The sequence below is a fragment of the Pipistrellus kuhlii genome, unplaced genomic scaffold (assembly GCF_014108245.1).
Source record: "Pipistrellus kuhlii isolate mPipKuh1 unplaced genomic scaffold, mPipKuh1.p scaffold_m20_p_11, whole genome shotgun sequence".
Lineage (NCBI taxonomy): Eukaryota > Metazoa > Chordata > Mammalia > Chiroptera > Vespertilionidae > Pipistrellus > Pipistrellus kuhlii.
In genome coordinates, this window is record NW_023425416.1 from 47614424 (window position 1) to 47641408 (window position 26985).

At 42.5% G+C, this 26985-nt stretch overlaps 1 protein-coding gene across 2 annotated transcripts; it reads left to right on the top strand.

Moving 5' to 3' along the window:
- Positions 1–255: 255 nt before the first annotated feature.
- TCAIM (T cell activation inhibitor, mitochondrial) lies at positions 256–25669 on the top strand. 2 transcript variants are annotated; one of them, XM_045579471.1, is made up of 11 exons: positions 256–278; positions 7175–7292; positions 10197–10332; positions 11758–11911; positions 13469–13721; positions 15184–15306; positions 19674–19771; positions 20127–20218; positions 21679–21911; positions 22420–22551; positions 24117–25669. In XM_045579471.1, the coding sequence occupies exons 2-11, from the start codon at positions 7219–7221 to the stop codon at positions 24355–24357; spliced, it is 1536 nt and encodes a 511-aa protein (XP_045435427.1). In that variant the 5' UTR covers positions 256–278; positions 7175–7218; the 3' UTR covers positions 24358–25669. The 2 variants fall into 2 exon arrangements, with proteins under 2 accessions (XP_045435427.1, XP_036287919.1); XM_036432026.2 differs by lacking the exon at positions 256–278 and adding an exon at positions 597–752.
- The last annotated feature ends 1316 nt before the right edge of the window (positions 25670–26985 follow it).

Consider the following 26985-nt stretch of genomic DNA (forward strand, 5'->3'; position numbering starts at 1 on the left):
CGGCCCTTCTCCGGGCGGGCGTCGGAGGGTGGCGGTTGGGGAGGTTGGGGCCCGCGGGGGCGAGGGGAGGGGGGACGCATGCGCGCGCCCTCTAGCGCGCGCTCCCTCCCGCCCTCCAGCGCGTGCTCAGTCGCTCCCCCGACCCTCGGGGCAGGCCCGCCACCTGCTGCCCAATCAGTCCCGACTCGCCGCGGCCCGTCCTGCGGATTTCGGCGTGCTCGCTCGAGCGCCCTAAAGCTCCCGGAGGAGGAGCGCGCGGAGCCCGCGCGGGCCGCACGGTAGGAAGGAGGACGGGCGGGGGCTTCAAAGCGGCGGGGGAGGCGCGGTGTCACCTGGGCGCTGACGTCAGCGCGGGGCTGGGTACCGCCGAGGTCTCAGCCTTCGGCCGGGGCGGCGCGCACGCGCTCCAGGGGAGAGGGCCGGGCACGCTTCAGCCAATGGGAGCGCGGCCTGCGGCCCGGCCCTCGCGGCGGCGTCTCACCTCCCCGGGCTGAGGTGCTGGGGGCGGGGGCTCGGAGGGCGCCGCGGGGCGGAGCCTGTCAGAGCTGCGGACCCGCGGGGCGGGGGCGCGCGGGAGGGCGCCGGGCCGTGCGGCGCGCGCCCGTGGGCCGGGCCGGAGCCCCGCTGCGCATGCGCCCGGGCCCCGCCGCGCGCGCGCCCCCGCACTGCCCACTGGTGCGCGGTGGGAGGTGAAACAGGTCGAAGATGGCACGGGCTGGAGGGAGCCCTCGGGGCGGACACTTGCCGGAACTGTAAGGAGCAGGCGGGGAGGGCCCCGCGTGTGCCTTTGGGAAGGTCGGGGCAGGAAAGGGGGGCGCGGGGGGCAGCGCGCAGGCCCCTTAGCAGCTGGACGTGCCAACTTTCGAACCGAGGGTCCGCATCGCATCTGTTTCCCCTTGTACATTTGCAATGAGATTGTTTGGAATAGATCCCAAGTGACCGGACGATTTATTTTAAGACTTCGTTATTTTCGGCTACAGTATTTCTCCAGTCTTTGACTTATCATAGGAAATTGGGATGACCCAAAGATGATTTAAGACTTCGTTATTTTCGGCTACACTGTTTCTCCAGTCTTTGACTTATCTTAGGAAATTGGAATGATTCAAAGCTCATAGCAAAGGATTTAGAAAAGGGAGCTGAAGACTGTAGATACTTTGCTACAATTGATTCATTTATCTAATAGGGCTTACAGCTTTTACTTTGCTTCCCCCCCCCCCCTCCCTGAGAAACGTTCAACTGAAAAGCAATGAAAAATTGCCCGCTATTATCCCTCCTTGATGGAACAAACTGCTTTTAAAAACCGAACAAGGTAATTGCCAAAAGGAAAAATACCTGTCAAATAAAAATTTTGCCAAATGGACAAAGAACAATCTTAGGATCTTGATTTGGCAAGCGCGTTGCTGTTTTTCTGTCTCCCTTCCTCCCCTAAATCAATAAAAGCATATCCTTTAGTGAGGATTAAAAGTAATTTAAAAATGAAACAGTTGTGTTTTTTTAAGGAAAAAAAAAAACTACCCAAATTAAACCTCTCAACCACCTTAGGTATCTCTACCACATTTGATTTCAAACTGAACAAAATATTTAATGCCTCACTTCACAGCACAGAATTTAGGTTTAAGTCAGAAATGTTCATTTTATGAAATAGCAGCTAATATTAGTAGGAAGTGAATGATAGCAGACATTTACATTGTTTTCTAAATGACTTGTGTCCTTCCCCACCTCCCGCCCCCTCCATCCAGAGAGGGTCCCATCTCCTGGAAAAGACCTTCCACAGCCCCCATTCCGAGTGTAGCATAGAGTTTCCCATAATCCTCTGTGCGTGGCTGTTATTTCATGTGCCGAGTTGCTTTATTACCATCTGCTTGTGTCTGTTCCCACGCCCTTCCTCTCCTGGGAGTTTTTGGAGAGGTGGCATTCATTGTCCTAATGTTTTTCTATTGCCACTGCTTTGCACAGAACCTGGCACGTTAGGGTTTGGTAAATGCCTGTTGATGAATTGGTTGAATTAAGGTGCCCAGAGCACCTTCCAAGTCTGATAAGATAGTGTAACCTCAGTTATTTTGTAGCATGCTTGAAGCTTTTCCCAATGGGAGGATAGCGGGCCTCGTGGGATACATACAGAAGCCATCCATGTAATCATTTGTCTGAGGACAACAACCCTGGGTGCCCTAGGCTTTCAGACCATTTGTCACTAGCGAGTGAGAGCACCCAGCTTTCCTCTGCAGCAGTGAATATTCAGTCTGCCAACAGCAATTTTATTTTCTGTGTGGCTAATCCTTTAAGGGGGGAAAAAGTCACAAATCTGAATCTTCTAGTCTTCTTAGCAATTCTGTTTCTCGTAGTAAATTAAAAAAAAGTTGATATTGTAGTTATCAGTCAGGTCCCTTATGGTTTTATTTTCCCAGAACCCGTTTATTTCTGGTGGAAGTGGTAAACTTGGCTTCTTGGTCTTGCAAAGTTGAGGACTGACCCAAGATCTGTGCCACATGAAAAGACAGGCGGGCAGGAAAGGAGAGAGAGAGAGAGAAACACTTACATGAGTCAAGCCCTCAACCTGGGCATGTGCCCTGATCGGCAACACAGCCTGCAACCTTTCGGTGCAGGGACGATATCCAACCCACTGAGCCACACCAGCCAGGGCCTAGGGGCCAGTCTTAAATACTAAATGAATAATGCTCATTTTGCTATATTCATTTTCTTCATTTAACTTGTATGCTAAAGCATTTTTTTTAACTTAAGAACATGTCACGTGTTCTTTGTTAATAAACTAGGAAATAAGAAAAAATTAAAGCACTTAATATCCTACCACTAGCTAACTAGAGATAGCTAGCTGTAGATTGCATATGTATATCCTTCTAGTCTCTTCTTTGCAAGCTTTGGGCTGTCTTAAGTTAGTCTGGATTTGCTTCTTTGAAGATTTTTTTTTTTTTTTTTGTATATTTTGGGTAATGGTTCTTTTTAGATATGTATGTCTTTTATAAGTATTTTCTCCCAATCTGTGGCTTTTTTCCTCATCCTCTCTACATTGTCGTTCAGAGAGCACACGTTTTTAATTTTAATGAAGTTCGGTTTATCCGTTCTCTCACCAGTGTCATGCTGTCTTGATTCCTGTAGCTTTATAGTAAGTCTTGATGTTGGGTAATGTCAGTCCCCCAACTTTGTTCTTCTTTAGTATTGAGTTGACTATTCTTTATTGTTTGCCTGTCCATATAAACTTTAGTATGAGTTCATCGAAACCCGTGAAATGGGTTGCTGGGATTTTTATTGGAATTGCATTGAATCTGTAGATCAAGTTGGGGAAAACTGACATCTTGACAATATTGACTCTTCCTACCGATGAACAAGGAATATCTTTTCATTTAGTTATTTTCTTTTCTTTTCTTTTCTTTTCTTTTTATGAGACATTTGGGCAATCACAAAGGTAGAAGAAATAATTTGTAGAAGAAATGGGCTTAGGAAACAAGTTATAGAGGCAAAGCACCTGGTTCTTTTTTTACTTCTTTCACCGGAGATTTATTTTCCTCATATACATCTTGTGCATATTTTGTTAGCTTGATAGCTAAGTATTTCATTTTGGTGAGTGCTGGTGTAAATGGTAATGTTTGTAACTTGTGTATTACTGGTATTAGGGGCCAAAATTGAATATTGGGGACTAGCTATAGCTATAAGAAATATTAATCATGCTTTGTTTACCGTGTTTGCCTTGTTCTGATTAAAGAAAGGACATTCTAACCTGGCTGGGAGTTGTTTTTGTGCCCTCCCACCCTCACCCTACCCCCAGGACCTGACCATGAACCTTGGACCTGGGAGCAGGTCCATTCTCATTCAAGAACTGCCTGTTAACAACCTGTTGTCCAAACAGTGGAGTCCCGCCCCAGCCCACCTTGCCTCCTTCCCCACTTCCCTCTGTAATCTTTGTCCTGTCCAATGTACACTGCTGGTTCAGGGGCGTTGCAGAAGAGGTTTTGGTGGATGACCTGCTGCCCTCCCGTACCGCCAGCAGCATTGGAATGAACGCTCAGACAAGATTCAACTCTGTCTCTGCTTAATTGGCTCACGTAGTGACAGGCAGGCCAGCTTATCGGGTTACATATTCTGGCAACTGTGATAGGACACAAGCAGGAGAGTCCTCCTGGGTGAGTACCAGGGATCCTGTTTGCTGCCTGGACTGCGAGTTCCCAGGGCTGAGACCTGGACTCATTTTTATTTGCAGCGCTGCCAGGAATTTCCCTGATTTGAGTCCCAGCTGCAGCTTCCGCAGTCTCCATCATCACACACACACACACACACACGCACACACACATGCACACTCACACTCACACACTAACACACTCACACACACATACACACTAACACACTCACACACACATGCACACGCACACTCACACACACACATGCACACACACACGCACACACGCACGCACACACACTCACACTCTCACACACACACACTAACACACTCACACACACATGCACACACACGCACACTCACACTCACACACACACTCACACACGCACACTCACACATGCACACACACTCACACATGCACACACTAACACTCACACACACATGCACACTCACACGCACACACACACACACACACACACACATCACACACACACACACACACACACACAGTCTGGAGTGAGCCTGGCCAGCTCCTGGTTGCCTCAAGGTCCTTGCCTGGTCATTCTATCTGGCTGTTGCACTGTAAACTACAAACAGTTGTCTGTCTGTTGTGTGCACTTATAAGTATTGTATATTGAGCTGGTTTTACCTGGTGTAATGTGGCCTGTAATCTTGCTTAAATCGTTCAAGGATGGGTGCTCCATGGGATGGATCTTGGGGGGTTGGGCTACTTACACTTACCCGCCAGTGAACGAAAGGAAAAGGGTGTTTTACTGCCATACTGCTTGGCCTGTGTGTGCTCTAGGTTCTGGGGAAAGGTGGCCATTTATTGAATCTCTAAACTATTATACTGTGTTACAGTTAGAATTGTTTTATCAGAGGTCGGGGAAATGTTCGAAGCTTTATATTTTTGTATAATTCTGACTCAAAAGAAAATGAGGAAGGGGGTAGATTAGTGGTTCAGAGAAAGATGTGGTACCGGTAATGCAGAAAGGTAAAGAACAGGAGGAGGAGCGGGAGGAGAGGCTGCCGTGGGGTCCGTAGTGAGGAGACCTCTACCAAGTGCTCCAGGAGCTGGGAGCTCCCTCCTCTATCTGGGCTGCTGGGCGCTGAAGAGGAGCTTGAGACCGGCACCCCATTCCCTCTCCATGACAGTGAGGCGGGGGACTGAGTTTGGGGGAATAGAGCTATTGTATTTCCCCATGGGGGCAGCTCCCCGTCCGCCATATCCCAGTGGGAGCCACTGAACATGGGCACCCAGCAGGATATTATTGGGCCCGTACTTGGTTCTCCTTGGATTTGCTAAATTGGAAACATTCCCTCCTAACGGGATGAACCTGCTAAGATCATGGATTTGATTATTTCCATATGCGCCACTCATAACCCCAACTGGGCCAATATGGAGACACTCTTAATCTTTTAATTGGGGGTGAGAGGTTAGTGTTTGGGAAAGCAGGTGTGAAGCTCTTATCTGGGTTGTGTGGGCCTGTAAATATTGTATATAAGAGTCTGTTGATTATTGTTTCGTGTCTCTTTGTTGTTTGATTTAATTTGTTTGAAGTTGGGGCATATCCCACTTTGTTAGGGGCCCCCAGCTGTTTGTGGCAGGCTGAACCCCTGGCAGGGATTTCAGGGACTTTCCCCAGCTAACAAGACTTCGTAATCTAAGGGAGGGACCCTCCCAGCTCTCCCTCTCAAGACATCTGCCCCCCGAATGCTCAGCTAGTGAGAATTCTTGTCCGTCTGTAATGTAACTGGTTATTGATGTTCTCTGTTTGCTACTCTCGCCCTTTTATAAACACAGGGAATCCTCTGTCCCTGCTGTTTGGGCTTTGTCCCACTCAGAACCGAAGGCCCTTTGCTCTGCTGGGTGAGTGTGAGACCAGACTAACGGCCCAGTCCATCCTTCTGAGCACTCACTTATTTACTTTGGGCTTTGTGTTTTGTTTTCGTTTTTTAAGATCTCTTCTTATATGCAGGACATCTTGTTACACGGCATCCTCAGAAATAAAAGTATGAGAAATAAACCTTCTAAAGCCTTCTCCTTTCCTTCCCCCCCCCCCGCCCCTCCCCCTCCAATTTACTACTAGGAGGGCCGGAGCTACAGAGAGGCCTCAAGCAGGGGCCACTTCCACTTTGTAGAAGAAAAAAAAACAGTGCCCAGCCAGCCTGGCTCAGTGGTTGAGTGTCAGCCTGTGAAACAGGAGGTCCGCGTCGCTTCCCGGTCAGGGCAGGGGCATAATGCTCAATCCCCAGTTGTGGGCATGCAGGAGGCAGCCGATCTGTGATTCGCATCATCAGTGTTTCTATCTCCCCCTCTCCCTTCCTCTCTGAAATCAATTAAAAAAAAATTTTTTTTAAATAGTAAAGTCTTTGGTAACAAGCTTTGGAGTTCTACTGGGTTAAATAGTAAAAATTATTAAATATCTAGGTATTTTAAGAGAAATGTTGAAAGGAAGTTCCGTAAATGACACCGGCCAGTGGAATACGGAGAGGGAGAGAGTTAAACAGCATTTGGAGTCGTCTGTAAATCCTGTCTTCCCTAAGAAAGGACACTTAGGAGTAAATGATTTGCAGTTTTCCTCTCTAGCCAGAGAGTCAATACCTCGTGTCAATCTACTCTGGGAGACAAGATCGCAGAAATCCAATTAGTATTGTTTCTTAGCAATAAAAAAAAAAGGTTAATGGAATAAAAACTCATTTTGGTTTCAGTATAAAGCTGATGAATCTGTTGATCTTCACAAAATGGAAGGCCCAGCATGAGCTCTCCTGATTAATAAATTCAACTAAGTAAATAAATTTAATTAGATAAATGAATCTAAAGTAAGCTAATGCAGAATTTCTTAAATCCTTTTCTAGTCTGTTAAAAGGAAAAAGTCTTTGCTGGTTTTGCCCAGGAAACAAAAGTTCTATAAATGACTGAAATGGTTATATATTATGTTATTAATCAGGTACTTGATTGTTTTTTAAAAAGCTATCTTAATAATGAGAACTGAAGTTTTGCTAGTCTATGCTTGTGTTTAATACCCTTTTGTCACTTTTTAGCAGTTAATGGATACCTGGAAGTTGACATACATATATATTCAGAAATGTTATATCGCTTCTGGGCCTTTTGGCTAAGATCAAGCACAGAAATGTTTTGCTTCCTGAGACCTGTGAGGAGGTAAGCTTCATGGTCCAATCTATAATTAGTATGATTTTTCAAATTCTAATGTTATTTTATATTATGGTGAAGGGCAAGAGCAAAAAAAAGAAAGAAAGAAAATGAAAATTCATATGAACAGCCAGGTCCTGCAAGAGCCCATTCAGAGCAGGAGGTAAAAAGAATACCATCTTTCAGAATAGTTCAGTATGAAAAGCTTAAGAGGAAAAAAGATAAAGCTTGTCCTTAGCACATTTTTATCCTGTTGCCCTCAATTCTACTGTTGTCTATGGAAAACCACTCTTTGCATTAAATTGTGTGCTATGGTCATGTGACTGCTATATTTGCTGTTTACGTATGTATACTATAAATCTTTTAAGTAGAATCATTCCAACAAGACACAGGATTCCTCCACTGGGTGACTTTGGTTCAAGGACTCCCCCTTGACATGTCTGAGCCTTCTTGGAGCTGTGCTCCCGCCCCTGACTTCCTACTGAACACTCCTTTCCTCCCCCTCCTCCTCCTCATCCTCCTCCTCCTCCTCCTCCTCCCTCTCCTCCTGCAGGTGTCAGACCTGAGTCATGGTCTGAAAGCTCTCCCTAGCTTTTCCTTCCTTTCCCAGTAATTCCCTTGCACATCTAATCCTGTCTTGAACTCTTCTTTCAGCAGACCCAAACTAAATATACATAAAACATATACAGCAAACAATATATATATAAAACATATCTACTGCCTTCAAGAATACAGTGATAGTTGAGGGTGGATAGGTGGAAGATAAGAAGAACAAATGAAATTATGTCATTTATGCATTATGGTATTATGTTCCAAGTAATTGTGTGTGTGTGTGTGTGTGTGTGTGTGTGTGTGTGTGTGTTTTGAATTTAAAAAGGGAATGACTATTTATAATGAGGATTCAAAAGGGAAGGTACAGTGCTTCCTGGAATATAGTAGGTATGCATAGTAGGTAATTGTTTAGTGAGTACAATTAAATAGAAGTGAAAGTCAGGGAGGATGTTTTAGAGTTTAGACTTCGTGGAGAAGAGGATGATCAATGGACGCTGGGTCTGAGGGTTTCTGTAAGATCAAGTTTGTTGTTTTTTTTGTTTTGTTTTGTTTTTAAATATATTTTATTGATTTTGTACAGAGAAGAAGGGAGAGAGATAGAGAGCCAGAAACATCGATGAGAGAGAGTCATCGATCAGCTTCCTCTTGCACACCCCCTACTGGGGATATGCCTGCAACCAAGGTACATGCCCTTGACCGGAATCGAACCCGGGTCCCCTCAGTCTCCAAGCCGACGCTCTATCCATTGAGCCAAACCGGTCTCGGCTGTAAGATCAAGTTTGAAAGATAGAATGGAAATTATTATAGAGAAATGTATATACGAGACTAAGGAGTGGATTTTGTTCTGCAGGAGAAAGACAATGAGAGGTGTTTACTAGGGAATCAGTGATAGCGGGACTTTAGGAAAATTAACCTATATACAGTATGATTAGGGAAAAGTACAGTGATTATGAGGCTCTGCAATACAATTTTGTGGTGATAATTGGTAGCAGGAAAACGGAAGAATGGATAATTTCAAAGGATATTATGAAAGTAAGAAACAAGACTAACTTAAAATGGGATGGGTATGGTAAGCTAGTTTGGGCAGAAGTGAATCTGAGGTTTTGTGGTTTGGCAACACTGAGGACTAACTGCTGCCTTACCTTCTGTTTCCAGGCTGCTTAGAAGGACAATAATGACCTGTACTCCTTTTTTTAGACTTGTAAAACTTGAGTGGCTGGCAGGAGAGCTAAGAGTCTGTCAGACATCTGGAAATAAAAGCCAACATTCAGATGGGAGGAAATGGAGTTGTCACTCACATTTACTTATGCTGCCTCGTATCGAGGACTTTCACACCTACCCACTATTTCCTTCACTGTTCAAACTTCCGTTATATCCCTAATACGCAGCCCATATATTGAACTTATAAAAAGTTAGATTACATGCAAAAAACACAAACGGTGATCTGAAAATATGTTGGTGGTCTCCAGATTGTTAAAAATAATCTGCAGAAATGACTCTATAGTCTAGGGGTGTCAAACTCAATCAGAGAAGGGGCCTAAATTGCGGGCTGAATGGTTTACTGAACAGTCATAAACTGTCATTGTGATGGAAACGCAGCGGAGTGCAGTGATGACAGCGCGGTGCGGGCCACATTGCATGGCCTGGCGGGACGGATTTGGCCCGTGGGCCTTGTGTTTGACACATGTGCTATAGTCCTACCATTTTAAAACTAGAAAACTTTTCAAAAGACTCAGTGTACATAATATATGAGATAAAAATGTGCCCAATATTTAGAGACTTCTTTATATAAATGGAAAAGGTAAATTACAGTATGCAAAAATAGTTGGCAGAGAAGTACTTCCCCAAAATTGCAAGTAATTTCATTTAGATTTAAAACTACATTAAAAAAAAAAACACTCTCAAAATAATATTAGCACGCCAGCATTGAGGAAATGAACGAAGAGACGTCTGCATCTTCTTTTTAAGCATTATAGTTCTCAGAATATTTTTCAGTATAAAAAGATGACATTTGATACAAAAAATTATCATCATTTGCAGTGAAGCCAGTTAATATTTCCAAGTGGTTTTTTTTAGGGGAAGTTGTATCATTAGTATTTAATATTATTTCTCATATTGTATCAGTAGAACTTAGGTCATGTGGTTTTATAAACTATGATACACTCACTGCTTGTTAAAACTTGCTAGATTTCTGAAAACCACAAAATTTTGTAGTTTGGTTTCTTTCTTGTCCTATGGCATTTTCCATACATATTAATTTTTTCATACATAGTAATTTTAATATTGCCATCACTTTATACACTGGGGATTTGTGTGGACATCAGGGCCTCAACGAATAATAAACTCACATCTTGTTAAAAGGTTATGTCTGGAGAAGGTGTCTTCATGCTGGTTTTTCTGCTCAAGAGCATTCTCTGGGGCTGAAGCAGTCAATGCCTTGAGGCCGTTCTATTTTGCGGTGCATCCAGATTTCTTCGGACAGCACCCCAGAGAAAGGGTAAATGTTTATTATTACTATTAATTTTTAATGTTTTATTTTTTTCATTTTTTATTAAAGTATTATATGTGTACATATCTTACCATTGCCCCCCCACTTCCATACATGCCCTCCCTCCCCAGAGTTTTTTGTCCATTAGTTTTACTTATATGCATGCATACAAGTCCTTCAGTTGATCTCTTATCTCCCCCATATCTCCCTACCCTCCCCACTGTAATTTGACAGTCTGTTTGTTGCTTTACTCTCTCTGTGTCTTTTTGTTCATCAGTTTATAATGTTCTTTATTATCCACAAATGAGTAAGATCATGTTGTGTTTCTCTTTCATTGATTGGCTTATTTCACTCAGCACGATGTTCTCCAATTCCACCCAGGTTGCTACAAATGATGAGAATTCCTTCTTTTTTATGGCAGCATAGTATTCCATTGTGTAGATGTACCATAGTTTTTTGATCCAATCATCTGCTGATGGGCACCTAGGCTGTTTCCAAATTCTAGCTATTGTAAATTGTGCTGCTATGAACATAGGGGTGCATATTTCCTTTCTGATTGGTGTTTCTAGTTTCTTGGGATATATTCCTAGGAATGGGATAACTGGGTCAAATGGGAGTTCCATTTTCAGTTTTTTGAGGAAACTCCATACTCTTCTCCACAGTGGCCGCACCAGTCTGCATTCCCACCAGCAGTGCACGAGGGTTCCTTTTTCTCCTCAACCTCGCCAGCACTTGTCGTTTGTTGATTTGTTGATGTTAGCCATTCTGACAGGTGTGAGATGGTACTGCATTGTTGTTTTGATTTACATCTCTCTGTTTATTATTTTTTAAATCTTAATCTATGTTCCTGTTTAGCTTATTTGCCGTAGTTACAGGATAAGGCAAATTAATACAGGATAATACAGAGTTCTCTACATTCATATTGTTCTGTCCTTGTGATATAATCAATGCTTTGAATTAATTTGAAATATAGATACTGCAATTGGAAAATAAATTATTTCTTATGAAATCTGACATTTTTTATGCAGGCAATAAAGTTGGCATGCAGACTCTTTAGAGTACTAGTAATGGTGTTTTATGTTCCCATTTTTTGTGTTTTTTTATGGTGTTTTTGTTTTGTTTTGTTTTGTTTTGTTTTTGCAATTAGTAAATTGAGTCAACAGAAAAATTTTACTTTGAAAAGACCTATTGATTATTGGGATGTAATTAAATATTTAATTTAATAATTTAAAATTTTAAGATCTAACATGTATGGAAAATTCAGCCTAATAGTAGATAAATGTTTTCCCTCCTCTACCAATGTGATGAAATGCCAACATTTTTTTAATAATGTAGTATTTTAATACCCTCAAATGTGTCAAAAAGATAAGGATATAATTTCTGCTATTTTCTTTTTCTTAATTTGTATGTAAATGCCCTTAATATTTTTTCCAGGAAGTCAATGAAAATTCTCTTCAGAGATTAAGTGTCTATTTAGAAAATCTTCAGAAACCAGGCTTCAAGTCTTTGAAACCAACTCAGCTCACCTTTTATGTAAGAGAAACAGACCAGAATTCCTCTGATGGCCACGAACCCTTTAGTACTTTAGGTGCGTTTCCTTATTTCTAGTTGGTCTTTTTGCAAGCTTCATGTTAAATAGGTTCATTCAGTCTGGCATTGCCAGAATACCTTTGGATTGAGTCTTTGTTCATATTTGAAAGGAGAGATAATAATGGCACAGTTGGTGGGAATGTTGGTTGGAAAGTTATGTAATTTAACTAAGAACCACCCAGTTAAAGGGGCTAACTAAAAACAAACAGTGGATTTCTATTGATGACTTTAGTTAGATTACTAACCTTAGCCCAATGACTACCCAGTATCAAAATGAGATTGTCAAGCATAATATTTTTTTTGTTCAAACTTTTTTATTTTATTTATTTATTTATTTTACATTTTTTAAATTAAATTATTATCTGTGTACATATTTTAACATTGCCTCCCCCTCCCATATATACTCTCCCTCCCCAGAGTTTTGTGTCCATTGGTTGTATTTATATGCATGTATACCAGTCCTTCGGTTGATCTATTATCTCCCCCAGATCTCCCTACCCTACCTGCTGTAATTTGACAGTCTGCTTGTTGGTCAAGCATAATTTTAAATCACTTCTGAAAATACTGAGCTATTAGACAGTTGGGCAACTATGAGGACAGGAAAGTCTCTTTCAATCACAGAGAAAATTCTAGATGAGTTTCTGTCACCACTGAGGCTAGATTGTCTGGCTCCTCTTCTGAACCACTGTCACAAGGCAACCCCTCTCATATCTCCCCCTTCATCTTCAAAAACACCTATGGTGGACACCAGCTTATAAGAGAGCTTTACTATCTCTTACACTGCAGAGACCAAATCTGTGGGCAGCATTGAAAATATTCTGAGCCCTAGCCAGTTTGGCTCAGTGGATAGAGGGTTGGCCTGCTGACTGAAGAGTCCCAGGTTTGATACCTCAGTTGCAGGCTCAATTCCCAGCTCTGGTCAGGGCCCATATGGGAGGCAATCAACCCATGTGTCTCTCTCACATCGATGTTTCTCTGTGTGTGTGTCTCTCCTCCTCCCTTCCACTCTCTCTAAAACTCAGTGGGAAAATACCTTTGGTAAGGATTAACCAAAGAAAATATTCTGAGTCCCCTTCTTGGGCTGGGTGGGTTTGGTCACTGGTACCAAACTAGAAAAGGAACTGACAATTGGAGGAATTCTTGACGGTAGACAGTATTGGTATTATTTGGAGAAAGACAGTAGTGTGCCATTGAGAGATGGTTTGCCAATAGGGTGAATTTTAATCGATAATGGGCTCTTTTCTTTTTTTTTTTCTTTCTTTTTTTTCTTTTTTTTACAGAGAGTAAGAGAGAGGGATAGAAAGTCAGAAACATCGATGAGAGAGAAACATCGATCAGCTGCCTCTTGCACACCCCCTACTGGGGATGTGCCCGCAACCAAGGTACATGCCCTTGACCGGAATCGAACCTGGGACCTTTCAGTCCACTGAGCCAAACTGGTTTGGGCTAACGGGCTCTTTTAAAAGATTTTTATTTTATAAATTCTGTTTGACAAAATTTTAAAAGAAGCAAATAATCACCTGTCTTTATTGTTTGGTGGAATTATATTCTCTAGGATTCCGAACAGTCAAATTTACTTTGCACACCAGGGATCTGCAAAGCACAGTATTATATATTCTCAACTCCTGCAGTTTATCGGTTGAACATGTCCAAAGCTTGAACAGCAATGTGCGTCCCCAGCCCCCCAAAGAGGCGAAGAGGATGACGGACAGGCCCATCAAATGGGACAAGTCTTACTACTCCTTTACTGGATTCAGAGACCCAGATGAAGACCTCGAGCATGTCTCAAAAATGGAAACAACCCTAGCGTACGTAAAAGTTTCTATTTAACTAAACCTTTTTGTGGTTTGCCTTTAAAATTAAAGTCTTAATTTTCTAGGAAAAGAAATCCTATCAGTACAGTTAACTCAATAACCATTATGAAAAAGGTATTTCATATTTCCTAGTTGCCAGAATACTTCCAACTGTATTAAAATTTTTATCTTTTCATCCCAGACCCATTCAGGAAATTATTTAAGGTTTTAAAATTCTCTTCAAGTTACCCCTGGTATCTGAAGAAAGGATATATCTAAATCTTTTTTTTTTTTTTTTAATATGCTCATGGGTTCTGCATTTTCAGTTTCTTTGGAGAGGTCAATAGTACGTCCTTTAGTGTAATGACCCATACATAATAAGAATACATGGAGACCATGTTTAAAAATGTCATGAGGACTGACTAATGTGGCTCAGTGGTTCGTCAGCCTGTGAACCTGGAGGTCCCAGTTTGATTCTCGGTCAGGGCACCTGCCTGGATTGCAGGCTCAGTCCCCAGTAGGGGTCATGCAGGAGGCAGCCGCACAATGAATCTCTCTCATTGGTATTCCTCTCTGTCTCTCTCCTTTCTCCCTCCCTCCCTCTTCCTTCCTCTCTGAAATCAATAAAAATATTTTTTAAGCCCTGGCTGGTTTGCTCAGTGGATAGTGTTGGTTTTCAAATTAAAGGCTCCTGGGTTCGATTCTGGTCAAAGGCAAGTACCTTGGTTTCAGGCTCCTCCCCAGCCTGGGCCCTGGTCAGGGCTCGTGCTGGAGGCAGCCAGGTGATGTGTTTCTATCACACTGCTGTTTCTCTCTGTCCTTCCCTCTCTCTTCCACTCTCTAAAAATCAACGGGAAAATATCCTTGGGTGAGAATTTTTAAAAAATAATATTTTTAAAAATAAATAAAAGAAAAGAAATTTTATTCACCTGATCAGAATTTATCCTTGAAAAGCGTGTTAAGATATTTCTAATATTTCAGGGCATAGCAAGAGAAAATATAACAACAGTATTATTTAGTATAGACTTTTAATTTTGAAAATAATTTTGTTTTTATTGAGAAGTACAGGCTGAAATAGTTTCTTACTATTGTGAAATAAAACACACAAAAATTTGAAAATCAGTTGGGTTTTATCAAACACAAAATAGAGAGCTATCGGGTCATAAAGCTCCATTTAATCTATCTCCCTGTTATATCTAGTAATTAGATTCTGATCTACAGTTCTGGACGTGCTGTGTGATGGTTAATGGTCCGGCACTCCTTTCCAGTCCCGCTGCTTCCCGCCAACCAAGTGCTCTGCTGCAGTCTCATCTCAACTACTTCATCTACACTCCCCTCCCCTCCTCTGTTTTTTATAATTTGGCCCAGGTTTAATTGGAGTTTTTAACAGTGGCACTACTCTAAAGCAATGCATATGTGTTTTAATAGTAGGCATGTTTGTGTGGTAATTAGAACATGTATGTCTTTTTCTTTCTAGATCCTGGTTAGATAGCAATGGGAAACGCGCTATTAAAAAGCTGGAGAATAGTTTGCCACTTAGAAAAGAACTAGATCGTTTAAAAGATGAACTGTCTCATCAGTTGCAGCTCTCAGATATCAGGTAATAAAGAGAAACTAACCTGGATTAGAATAAACGTGGATTACCAATCGGTAAAGTTTTCCAGCAGTTAAATACTTGCATCTTTTACTTTAATTGCTTGGATAACTACCGTATTTTTCGGACCATAAGACGCTCCGGACCATAAGACGCACCAGTTTTTAGAGAAGGGAAATGAAGAAAAAAAGATTCTGAAACAAATAGTGTCCTAAAATATTTTATGTGCATTAAAATCTAACATCACAGTCATAAACACATGTAATCAACCCTGTAAAGTAAACAGCAGCATTTAGAACCATTTTAGAGCCGGGCAAGCACCCAGAGACCACACAGAACCGGGCAAGTAAAAAAACTTTTTTTTTAAAGTATATGTGTAGGCTATATTTGGACCATAAGACGCAGGGACTTTTCCCCCCCACTTCTGGGGGGGAAAAAGTGCGTCTTATGGTCCGAAAAATACGGTAAGTATTCTTCAGTTATCTTTTTATGAAAGTAATCAAATGTTTATTTGCTGAAGAAAACTATAATTTCTTGCTTAAAATAATGAAATAAGGCCCTAACCAAGTAGCTCAGTTGTTCAGAGCATCATCCGGTACACTAAATGGTGGCAAGTTCGATTCCAGTTTCAGGGCACAGACTGAGGTAGCAGGAGGCAAACGATGGATGTTCCTCTCGCTAAATCATTCCTACCTAGTGAAATAAGGTTTACATAGTGATATATTTGTAGCTAGTTGAACTTTTTTACATAGTGAGTTTATAAGAAAAATATTCTTTTCATATACTCATAACATATAAAAAATAATCATTTCTGCCGAAACCGGTTTGGCTCAGTGGTAAAGCGTCGGTCTGCAGACTGAAAGGTCCCAGGTTCGATTCTGGTCAAGGGCATATACATTGGTTGCGGGCACATCCCTGGTAGGGGGTGTGCAAGAGGCAGCTGGTCGATGTTTCTCTCTCATCGACGTTTCTAGCTCTCTATCTCTCTCCCTTCTTCTCTGTAAAAAAAATCAATAAAATATATTTTTTTAAAATAATAATAATAATCATTTCTTCATATAAGGTTGGTATTTGAATTTAAAAAGAGGAAAAGAGAAAATAGATATTGTCTTGGTTCTATAGACATGAAAATAACTTTTTCTAGTATAAGCTTTAAAAGATCTGTCAGAGCAGACTGGCATTAGTGAAAAAGGAAATAAGCCTGATTTTACAGTATTGTGGAGAAATCCCTCAGCTTTAATTCTTACTATTATAAATGTAAATAAGTGTAACCCATATAAACAAAGGCTCTCTGGGACTCTCAGTGTTTGAGAGTGTAACAGGGTTCAAGGGCATGGGCATGACTGCTTTCAAACAATGGAAACATCATAACTGATTCTAATCAGCCTATAAAAGACTACCCTAAATAACAAAAAGGTAATATGCAAATTGACCCTTATGGCAAACAACCAGGGAACGACCTGTCACTATGAGGCACACTGGCCACTAGAGGGGCAGACGCTCAATGCAGGAGCTGCCCTCTGGGGTCAGTGCGCTCCCAGAGGGGGAGCTCTGCTTGGCCAGAAGCCAGGATGATGGCTGTGAGCACAACTGCAGTGATGGGAGGGGAGGGTTCACAGGCTGCCAGAGGGATGTCTGACTGACAGCTTAGGCCTGTCCCCCAGGGAGCAGGCCTAAACCGGAAGATGGACATCCCCCGAGGTGTCCTGGACTGCCAGAGGGTACAGGCCAGGCTGAGGGAGCCCCCACCCACCGAGTGCACGAATTTCGTGCACCAGGCCTCTAGTTTATTAATAAAGAATAGCATTTAGTAGCTTGATCACAGTTCATTCTTTAAAATTGTATCTCAGTTTTTCAATTGTGGATTAAAGTGAACAATTTTTAAGCCAATTTTATTTTATCAGAAATGGCATTCATCAGAATCAGTGTTCAGATACCTAAGGTTTCCCATAGCTTTTCATATATTCTCCTTTGATTTAGACTGCCAGGCAGTAGGAAAGCCCGCACTCTGCATGTGTGAAAGAGAAACCTTAGAAAGGCCAGAAGCAGCTTGTTCAAGGTCACAGAGGTAGTAAATCCCAGAATTAGAATTCAAAGGTGGCTTATTTCATCCTCTAATTTTAAATTAGAAATAACATACATAGTGTTTTTGCTAGTTTTAAATCTTTGGATATCTGAACATTAGTAGTAATGTTTTTACCCTCTGGTCAACAATTCATTTTCCATTTGGTTGCTTTTTGAAAAATGAGCTAGTTTAGGAGAAACCAAGATGGCGGCATAGGGTAGACACCCGAATGCAGCCTACCACAACAAATTTGAATTTAGAACTGAAAAACAGGGGAGGCATTGCCCTGAAGCGCCAGACGGCTGGCTGAGAGGAGGCTCTGCCATCTGGGAAGGAGAGAGAAGGCACGCTGAACCTCAGGAACTGTGAAGGTACGGAGAACTGTGTGCGCGAAAAGGCGCTGGATTAATCCCGGTGCGGAGAGGAAGGGCCGGACCGAGATTGCTGCTGGCTTACTCCCTGCACGCAGAGAGGGCGGGCCGGGCTGAGTTCGCTACTGGCTTACTCCTGGCGCCGAGAGGGCGAACAGCTAACGCGGCTGGCTTTCTTGTCCGAGAGGAAAACAATCACCCTATTGCTCTGATAAACGGCCCCAGACAGGGAGAGGCCAGACTGTCAGGCAGTGGGCAGAGATCTCTTGGAGGTGTGTGAAGCCAGAGGCCATTACTGCGGGTCTTGGGGAGGAGCCGAAGGGAAAACAAAGTTTGTCTGCACCAACCCGAGACTCCGCCCTACCTGTGGCTGAGCACAGAAGCTCTCCCAGAGGCTGGCTTTCTCTAAGGAGGGACTTGCAGGAATCCAAAGCTTGTTTGCACCTTTACCAAAGAGGTGTGCGCGCGCACGCGGGCGCCTGCAACCAATCTTCCAAAACTCTCCATGAACAGGACTTTTCTAAGGCGAGACTGACAGGGAACCAAAGATTGTCTGCACCACCCCGAGACCCCGCCCTATTCAAGCAGAGTATGGAAACCCTCCTAGCTGAGACACTGCTGATCCTCTCAGCCAATTGGCTTGGAGATCAACGCTTCCCAGTGATACCAACAATAAGCAAGGCTTAACAACAAGACTGCACACACAGCCCACAAAGGGCTACACCAAGACTGTCCACTGCAGGTAACTGGGAAGGCTGTGCTACTGGGCTCTACCAGAACACCTAGCACACAAAGCTATTCCATCAAATCAGGGAAACAACTAAAATGCAGACAAGAAGAAGGACACAAAGGAAGGAGATGGAGGAAAAGAAAAGATTGGACATTGAGTTCAAAACTACAGTTATAAGGTTATTCAACAATATCCTAAAAAAGGTCGATAAAATAAATGAGACCTATGAGGATATGAAAAGGGAGCAACTAGAAATAATAAGGGATCAACAAGAAATGAAGAAAACATTGTCTGAAATAAAAAATATTATACAAAGTCCTAAAAACAGACTGGAAGATCTCAAGAATCAAGACAAAGATTTAGAACACAAAGAGCCAGAGGACACTCCTCTGCAGAAGGGAGAAGATAAAAGAATCCAGAAAGTTGAAGATAGTGTAAGAAACCTCTGGGACAATTTCAAGCGAACCAACATCAGAATTATGGGGATTCCAGAAGAGAGAGATAAAGGAGCACCCATAAGATTGTCAGCTGATTTCTCAACAGAAACCATGCAGGCCAGACGGGAATGGCAAGAAATATTCAAGGTGATGAAAAACAAGAACCTACAGCCAAAAATAATCTACCCAGCAAAGCTATCACTCAGAATCAAAGGACAGATAAAGAGCTTCACAAATAAAAAAAGCTAAAAGAGTTCATCACCACCAAACCAGAATTATATGAATTGCTGAAGGAGGTTATTTAGGAAGAGGAAGAAAATAAAGATAAAAATTATTATCAACAAATACGTAGCTATCAACAAGTGAATCTAAAAACCAAGGGAATTTAAAAATCTGATGAACAATATTAACTTTTGAATATAATAGAATCAGAGGTATGGAAGGGGAGTGGACTGACGATTCTCAGGGAAAAGGGGAGTGGGGGTGCGGGAAGAGACTGAACAAAAACTATGCACCTATGGATGAGGACAATGGGGGATGGGGAAAGGACAGAGGGTGGGGTGGGAACCTGGTGAAGGGGAGCAATTGAGGGGGGGAAGAGGATCACATTTGTAATAATCTGAACAATAAAGATTTATTTAAAGAAAAAAAAGAAAAGGAAAAATGAGCTAGTTTAGAAACATGCTGGGTGCGCACTGACGTTGGGGTGAATGCGTGTCTCCTCCCTCAGGGGTGCCAGTGTTAATGGCCTGTGCTCTCTGTCGGACCAGGTGGCAGCGGAGCTGGGGCCTCGCCCATCGCTGTAGCCAGCTGCATAGTTTAGGCCGCTTAGCACAGCAGAACTTGGAAACACTTAAAAATGCAAAAGGTAAATAATTTCCATGTTCTTTTAAAATATTACTTACTAACTGTTTTGTCACAGTTAATAATTAATGTTCATTTAATAAATGTTAACATGTATGACAAAAATAAATAAAATAAAACATTACTTACTGCTATCCACAGCTGTAAAGTGTAGAAGTGTTAAAAGTCCTTGCAGATGTGATTTTATCGTAGCTGAATTTTCAAATCTGTTCTTTTGAATAAATCAGAGACATAAAATTAGCCTTTGCACTCCTGCATTTAATCCTGAATTTATACACTCAATGTAAGTAATTATTTGCACAGTGCTGAAAGGATGAAGCATCTGTGTACAGTGACCAGAGGGTTTGTTTTGTCATCAGGATGCACAGTAATATTTACAGACCGTTCTGGGATCAGTGCAGTAGGCCACGTGATGCTGGGAACAATGGATGTCCATCATCACTGGAGTAAGGTAAGAGAACGCTGAAATGCAAAAAAACCTCTGCTGTTATGTCAATAAACTTAAAAAATTTAATTGTAGTCACAGCTCTTTTCAGACCAGATGTTTAACGTCATGCAGTTTAAAATATTTAGAAGACTGAGTTTTAATTCAGATTTTATTTGGAAGTTTTAGTCTTTTCTGAAGTATTGCCTAAAGGCTTGTATTTTGTTTGGTTTTAACTAACAGATTTACTGGCATAATTGACATAAAACAAACTGTGTATTTAGTGCGTATAATCTGATGAGAATTGATACATGTGAATACCCGTGAAACCATTACCACATCCAAGATAGTGAACATACTTGTCCCCCACAAAAATATGTCCCTTTGTCAACCCTCCTCCATCCCACCAGCCCCTCCCAGCCAGTCACTGGTATAGATTAGTTTATATTTCTAGAGTTTTATACATTGGAATCACGGAGAATATACATTTGGGCGTGGGCGGGGTTATCTGATTTCTTTCGCTTAACTATTTTGATATTCATCCATGCTGTTTATGTGTCAAGGAAATTATTCTTTTTATTGCCGTGTACTATTTCATCCTATGGTATACCACAGCTCTTTTATCCACTCACCTATTGATGGGCATTGTGTTATCAGTTTTTGGCTATTAGAAATGAAGCTTCTATAAACATTATCTACCAATGTTTTTATGGACACATATTTCCTTTTCTCTTGAGTAAAATACCTAAAAGTGGATAGCTGAATATGTTAGGGCATTTATTATTTTAAGACTTGCAGTGGTTTTCTAATAAGTGTGCAGTACTAGCTCATAGTAGGTTTAATTTGCATTTTGCATCTTTTCCATGTGTTTATTTGCCACCCACATATCTTCATTGGTGATGTATTGGTTCAAGTCAATATTTGGTAGAAAATATTTGCAAACCACCTATCTGACAGTCTTTATATCTTACTATATAAAGAACTCTCAAACCTAACAATAAAAAATACAAATAATCCAACTAGATACTGGGCCAAAGACATGAACAGACATGTCACAGAAGCACGTATACAGATGACAAATAACCACATACGAAGATGTTCCATGTGATTAGCCCTAGCAAACCTCAAATTAAAACTACAATGAGATATCGCTACACAACTATCAAAATGGATATCCAGGTTGTTTATGTCAAAGAACTCAAGCCAGTGCTGATGCTGAAAAATAATGGTACCACCAAGTGCTGGCGAAGATGCAGAAAAAAGACCACTCATTCTCTGCTGTAAAATGGTGCAGGCCTGGACAAGAGTAGGGAAGTTGATGAATTAAATTCATGTCAATGGATTAAATTCTGTTAGACTTGAAATACGTACACATGCTTTATTTCCAAAACCTATCTTTACCATTTAATCATTCTAAACTAAGTAAAGATTCTTACCTAAATATTAGTACTTAGGACTATTTCTTTCCTTTTTAAAAAACCCTGTAGCTTTTTGAAAGGTTGCCAAGTTACTTTGACCTCCAGAGGAGGCTAATGCTCCTGGAAGACCAAATAAGCCGCCTCCTGGGGGACATCCAGGTGGTGTATATTGAAGAGCTGCAGCCAGTGCTGACGCTGGATGAGTATTACTCTCTCCTCGACGTGTTCTACAAGAGGCTGTTGAAAAAGAGAGTCCCTTTCCACCCGCAAAGTCTGCGTGGCTTACAGATGATCCTCAACAGGTAAACACCTAAAACAAGAACGACCTCCTTTATCCGCACAGATTGTTCTGTATCTCAGCGTGTGGTTCTGCATCTGCTAGCAACACTCTTTACCATGAAAAAGCCAGCGTGAGAGGACTGAGGGGTTGAACTTCTGCACACTCTGTAACAGCGCCACTGGCAGGGTGCAGTCAGTCCTACGGAAAACTCGCAGGATTGAACTAGTGTTAAGTCAGTAGCCAACATGTCTTGTGCATATACTACATACACTGTTTTCCATGCCCTGAGCGTGGAGCTTACAGGCATTCGCTCTTCACCATGAAATGGTTACTATCCCCATTTTACAGATGGGGAAGGTCCCGGGGCCTCTTGGGGCACAGCAGAACTTGAAGTCAGTTGGGATATACTTTCAGGGTGGGTTTCCTTAGGGAATTCCTTTTCTGTTATTCAGACTCATAAAACGTTTTCTTGGGGGCGGAGTGGGAGATGGAGGGGATCGATGGTTTTGCTCGCATGTGTGTCATTGCAGTGACAGATACGCACCAAGTTTGCATGAACTCGGGCATTTTAACATCCCCACGCTCTGCGACCCAGTCAACCTGCAGTGGTTCTTTCTCACCAAAGCCCAGCAGGCGAGAGAGAACATGAAGAGGAAAGACGAGTGAGTACTGTCAGCCCCTGTGAGGTCTTATCGCTCAGTCTAACCTAAAAATTCAGGTATTCAAAACCCACAAATGAGGGACATTCACTGTGCTTAACTTAGGAGTTGACTGATTGGAGGATGTTCCCTATTTATTTCTTCCTGTCTTGTTCTGCCAGGGATTGGCTGTGGCTGTTTTCTAATAACCTAGAGTACATTACCATCCCGATAGAAATGTACGGCAATAAAAGAATGGTTAAGTAATCTCTGCACTTGCATACAGTAGAAACAACCATTTAAAAGAATGTTCATTTATTCAGCTAATGTTTATTGGGGACCTTGGTGCCCAGCGGGCACTGTGGAAGTCCCTAGCAGGGTATGGTGAAAATAGACAGATGCACCTTTGGCACTCACATTCAGATGTCAGAGGCAGAAAGGTTAAACTTCGTATTAAAAAAAAAATAGACACAATTTTTGTCAGAGAGAAGGGTCATTCCCCTAGGAAATGTTGAGCCCATTTCTTAGTGTTAGAAGAAAAGAGTGAGAACACACACACACACACACACACACACACACACACACACACAATGTCACGGTGCTTCCCTGTGGTGCTGTGCCTCCCTTTTTCCTCCTTTTTTCTTTGGGTAGGAGTATAACCAAGCAAAGAAATTATAAGGAAGGCAAAAAACCATTTTTAAAAATAATTTTAGCTTAATTTGCTTCAGACAGTAGAACCACCAGCACAGCCCTACAGACACCCCAGCAAGGGCTGCCCTCTCAGGCTCGTTGCCCCTCCAAGACTGTACCCTCAGGACTGATGGGCCCTCCTGGTCACACGGTGGCCCGGGACCTGGGCGACCCTGAGGTGGGAGCAGTGGGAATGCAGGGCCTGCCTAAATGTGTGCAGGGGTGTTGTTGAAACTCACAGAGAGGAAGAGAGAGGGATAGAGAGTTAGAAACATCGATGAGAGAGAATCATCAATCAGCTGCCTCCTGCACACCCCCTACTGGGGATGTGCCCGCAACCCAGGTACATGCCCTTGACCGAATCAAACCCGGGACCTTTCAGTCCGCAGGGTGTGCATGGCCTCGGATGCCTGCCATTGTTGTGAGCTTGCTTTTTTTTTTTTTTTTTTTTTTTTAATTCTTTATTCTTGAAACTATTACATACATCTCCTTTTTTCCCCCTTTGACTCCCTCTCCGCCCTGAGTCTGCCTTTTATTTGGGAATCTTTAGAAATCATTGCTTACCACCCAAGGGTCAAGCCCAGGGCGTCTACACGCTCAGCTTTCTCTTCCTTCAGTTGCTACTAGTCCTGGGTGAGGCAGGATAAGAGCCTTCCAAGGTATGTGTTTTACCCCATTCCTGCTACCAAGGTTTCACAGATACTTTTAGAGATACGAGTGGAAATAACAGGAGTTGCATGACAGCCACCGGTGATTATTCTAAGCGCACACTTTGGCTTTGGTGGACACCCATTTTCAGTGTTTTGAGTAGAAAGGGATAGCCCTGTAACTAAAACCATATTTATATTTTATGTTCTTTTATTTGCTTGTGGCAATATTTTTTGTTTTTGATATAACAGGTTAAAGGTTATGGAAGATGAATTGATACAGGCTTCAACCAAGAAATTTTCCCTGGAAAAGTTCTATAAGGAGCCCAGCGTTTCCAGTAAGCAGATGGTGGATTGCTGTAAGAGACTCCTGGGGCAGTCGCTGCCCTACTTACAAGGGATGCACCTCTGCGTCTCACATTTTTACTCCGTCATGCAAGACGGAGACCTCTGTATTCCTTGGAATTGGAAAAATGGAGACACCATGAAGTGACACAAATCTGTATTGTTTTTTAAAGAAGTAAGAAGCTGTTAAATTAAACTTATTTAAGTCCACAATTTGCTATAACAGTATTATTTACCTACTACAAGAACAAAATTTCTGATTGCTGCTTTGAACGTAGACTTATTTTTAAGAATTAATTTCTGCTGGGAAACTTGTATGTAAAAAGGTTTTTACTCCTCATCTTACTGATGTTTCGTATCTGATTGGCAAGGCTAGGCAAAAAGCCATTTGTGGTATGTAATGTTAAAGATACATGTTTTTATATGAGTGAATGTGGGTAAATGTGTAACCCAACTCAACATACACCTTCACAGTCACATCCCAAATATCAGTACACACATGTATTTGGCAACCAGTGTGGACAGTTGATGTCCAAAACACAAGATTGAGGGGTAGCAAAATCCAGATAATGAAACTTTGCCAGACAGAAAGAATGGAAGGGGGAAAGCCATTGAATGAATATATGGTATTGAACATCTTTGGTGACAGAGAATGTAGTTTTAAACCTGTACGTTTTCCTTCCCATTGAAACAGTGTAATTGTATCATGAAACCCACAGACTGAATTTTTCTGAATCATTTAATGAGGTGACTCATCCGTGGCCGTGGAAAACACTAGCCAGAAAAATTCTTGTTTCCCAAAGATTCCTAGCAAGTAGGGTCAAGGATAACACGGTCCCAGACAGGCGGATTCTGTCACCCCTCGCTGTTCCCACCAGTGTTCGGAGCCCCTGCTGGTCCACAGCCGTGTGGACGTCGCCATGGTCACAACCCGCCCTGCCCCAAGGGGCATGGTGTGGCCACTGTAGACAGGGCTTCTCTCTCTGCAGCTACTTCTCTCAGGATGTTCCTAACCAGCTCCAAAGCCTCTTCATTGATTCTCAAGAGGGCAAAGCGAATCCTATTTGGGACACCATTTTTGTGGCTCTCACTGCAAAAGAAGTGAGAGGAATGTTTTTCCACAGAGCATTACCAGGAAAAGGTTTTTCAAACCATTCTTGAAGTATGTTTTAAAATTATCTAAAACACTGGTTATTTTAACTTAAAATTCAAATGTGTATTCAAATGTGTACTGTTTTGTAATTATTCCAGGGTGTGTGTGTCATCCCTTTTAACTTGTGCCTGAGAACTGTACTTACATTGTTTTCTAATGTAACAAATGTTTCCGGAGCCAAATGATGGGATGTTACCTAAGAAAATTTATTGGAAAAATGAGTTTGAATTATACCTTTTGTAAAATCAGTAATATGTTTTGAATTGGACTTTGTCTTGAAATTGTTACATAATAAATGTAAATCAGACCATTTTTTTCTTTTTTATTGTTATTAATAGTTGTTTTTTGGGGGGATTTTTAAAAAAATATATTTTATTGATTTTTTTACAGAGAGGAAGGGAGAGGGATAGAAAGCCAGAAACATCGATGAGAGAGAGACATTGATCAGCTGCCTCCTGCACACCCCCAACCGGGGACATGCCCGCAACCAATGTACATGCCCTTGACCAAAATCGAACCCGGGACCTTTCAGTCCGCAGACCAATGCTCTATCCACTGAGCCAAACCGGTTTTGGCTTAATAGTTTTTTTATAACTATTTCAACATAATAGGAAAGGAGAAGAAATTGATAGCCTGTGCATGCCTGTTTGATTTCCTCCCAGTGTAATGAAGAGGAAATTCTGTCCCAGCTCTGAGGACTGGCACAGGATCAGACCCTCTCACTGCAAAGCCTCAGGTCAGAAAGAGGGTCCGGGGAGACCTGAGCTCCACCCCACCCTTCAGAGGGCTCTGACCCGTGAATCCATTCCTAGAGCGAGAGAGAGAGATGGTCCGCTTTCTCAGGAGAGGGCGCTAGAGGGGAGCTGCTCTGTTGGGTGATGGCCGCGGTGGAAACCTGCCCCAGCTGTGGACTCTGAACGCATGCCCTCCACCCACTGTTCACACGGACACCCTGACCTCTGCTGGTCCATCAGCTGCCTGTGCCCGGCTGCTTACCCAGTGTCTGTAGATCCAGGACTCGGGCAACCCAGCCAACTTCACTGCCATCCAGGGGCCACAGCCACACCTTTTCCAATCAGGACTGGAGAGGGGACCCCCTCCCAAGCCTTTTCTTCCTTGGGGGCTTCCCCCAGCCCTGGAGTGCCATAGTTTTATTACATCTTACAGTCACTGACCTAAAAGCCTTGGAATTTCCTAGGAAATGGGAGCCTAGGAGGTTTTCTGTCATGTTCATGAGGTGACTTTTGGGACACCCCTCCCCCCCTAAGAATGGGGGCTGGTTGACAGAGGACCCAACCATGTGCTTAGAGGGTTGGAACTCTCAGTCCCATCCCAGACCCCAGGGGACCAGAGAGGAGCTGGAGATGGAAACAATCCCCGATGGTCAATGACCTCATGAACCCCCATAGGAACCCAAAACAGAGCCTCCGGGCTGGTGACTGGGGTGGGTTAGTGGAGTGCTCACACAGAAGCCCGAGCTCAGCCCTTCCCTGTCCCCGGGCACCTGCTCCACTGGCTGCTCCTGCCCGAGCCACACCCTTTTATACAAGCCAGTGGTCCAAGCAAAAGGTTTCGGAGTCCTGTGAGCCGTTCTAGCAAATGAACCGAACCCAAGGAGGCGGC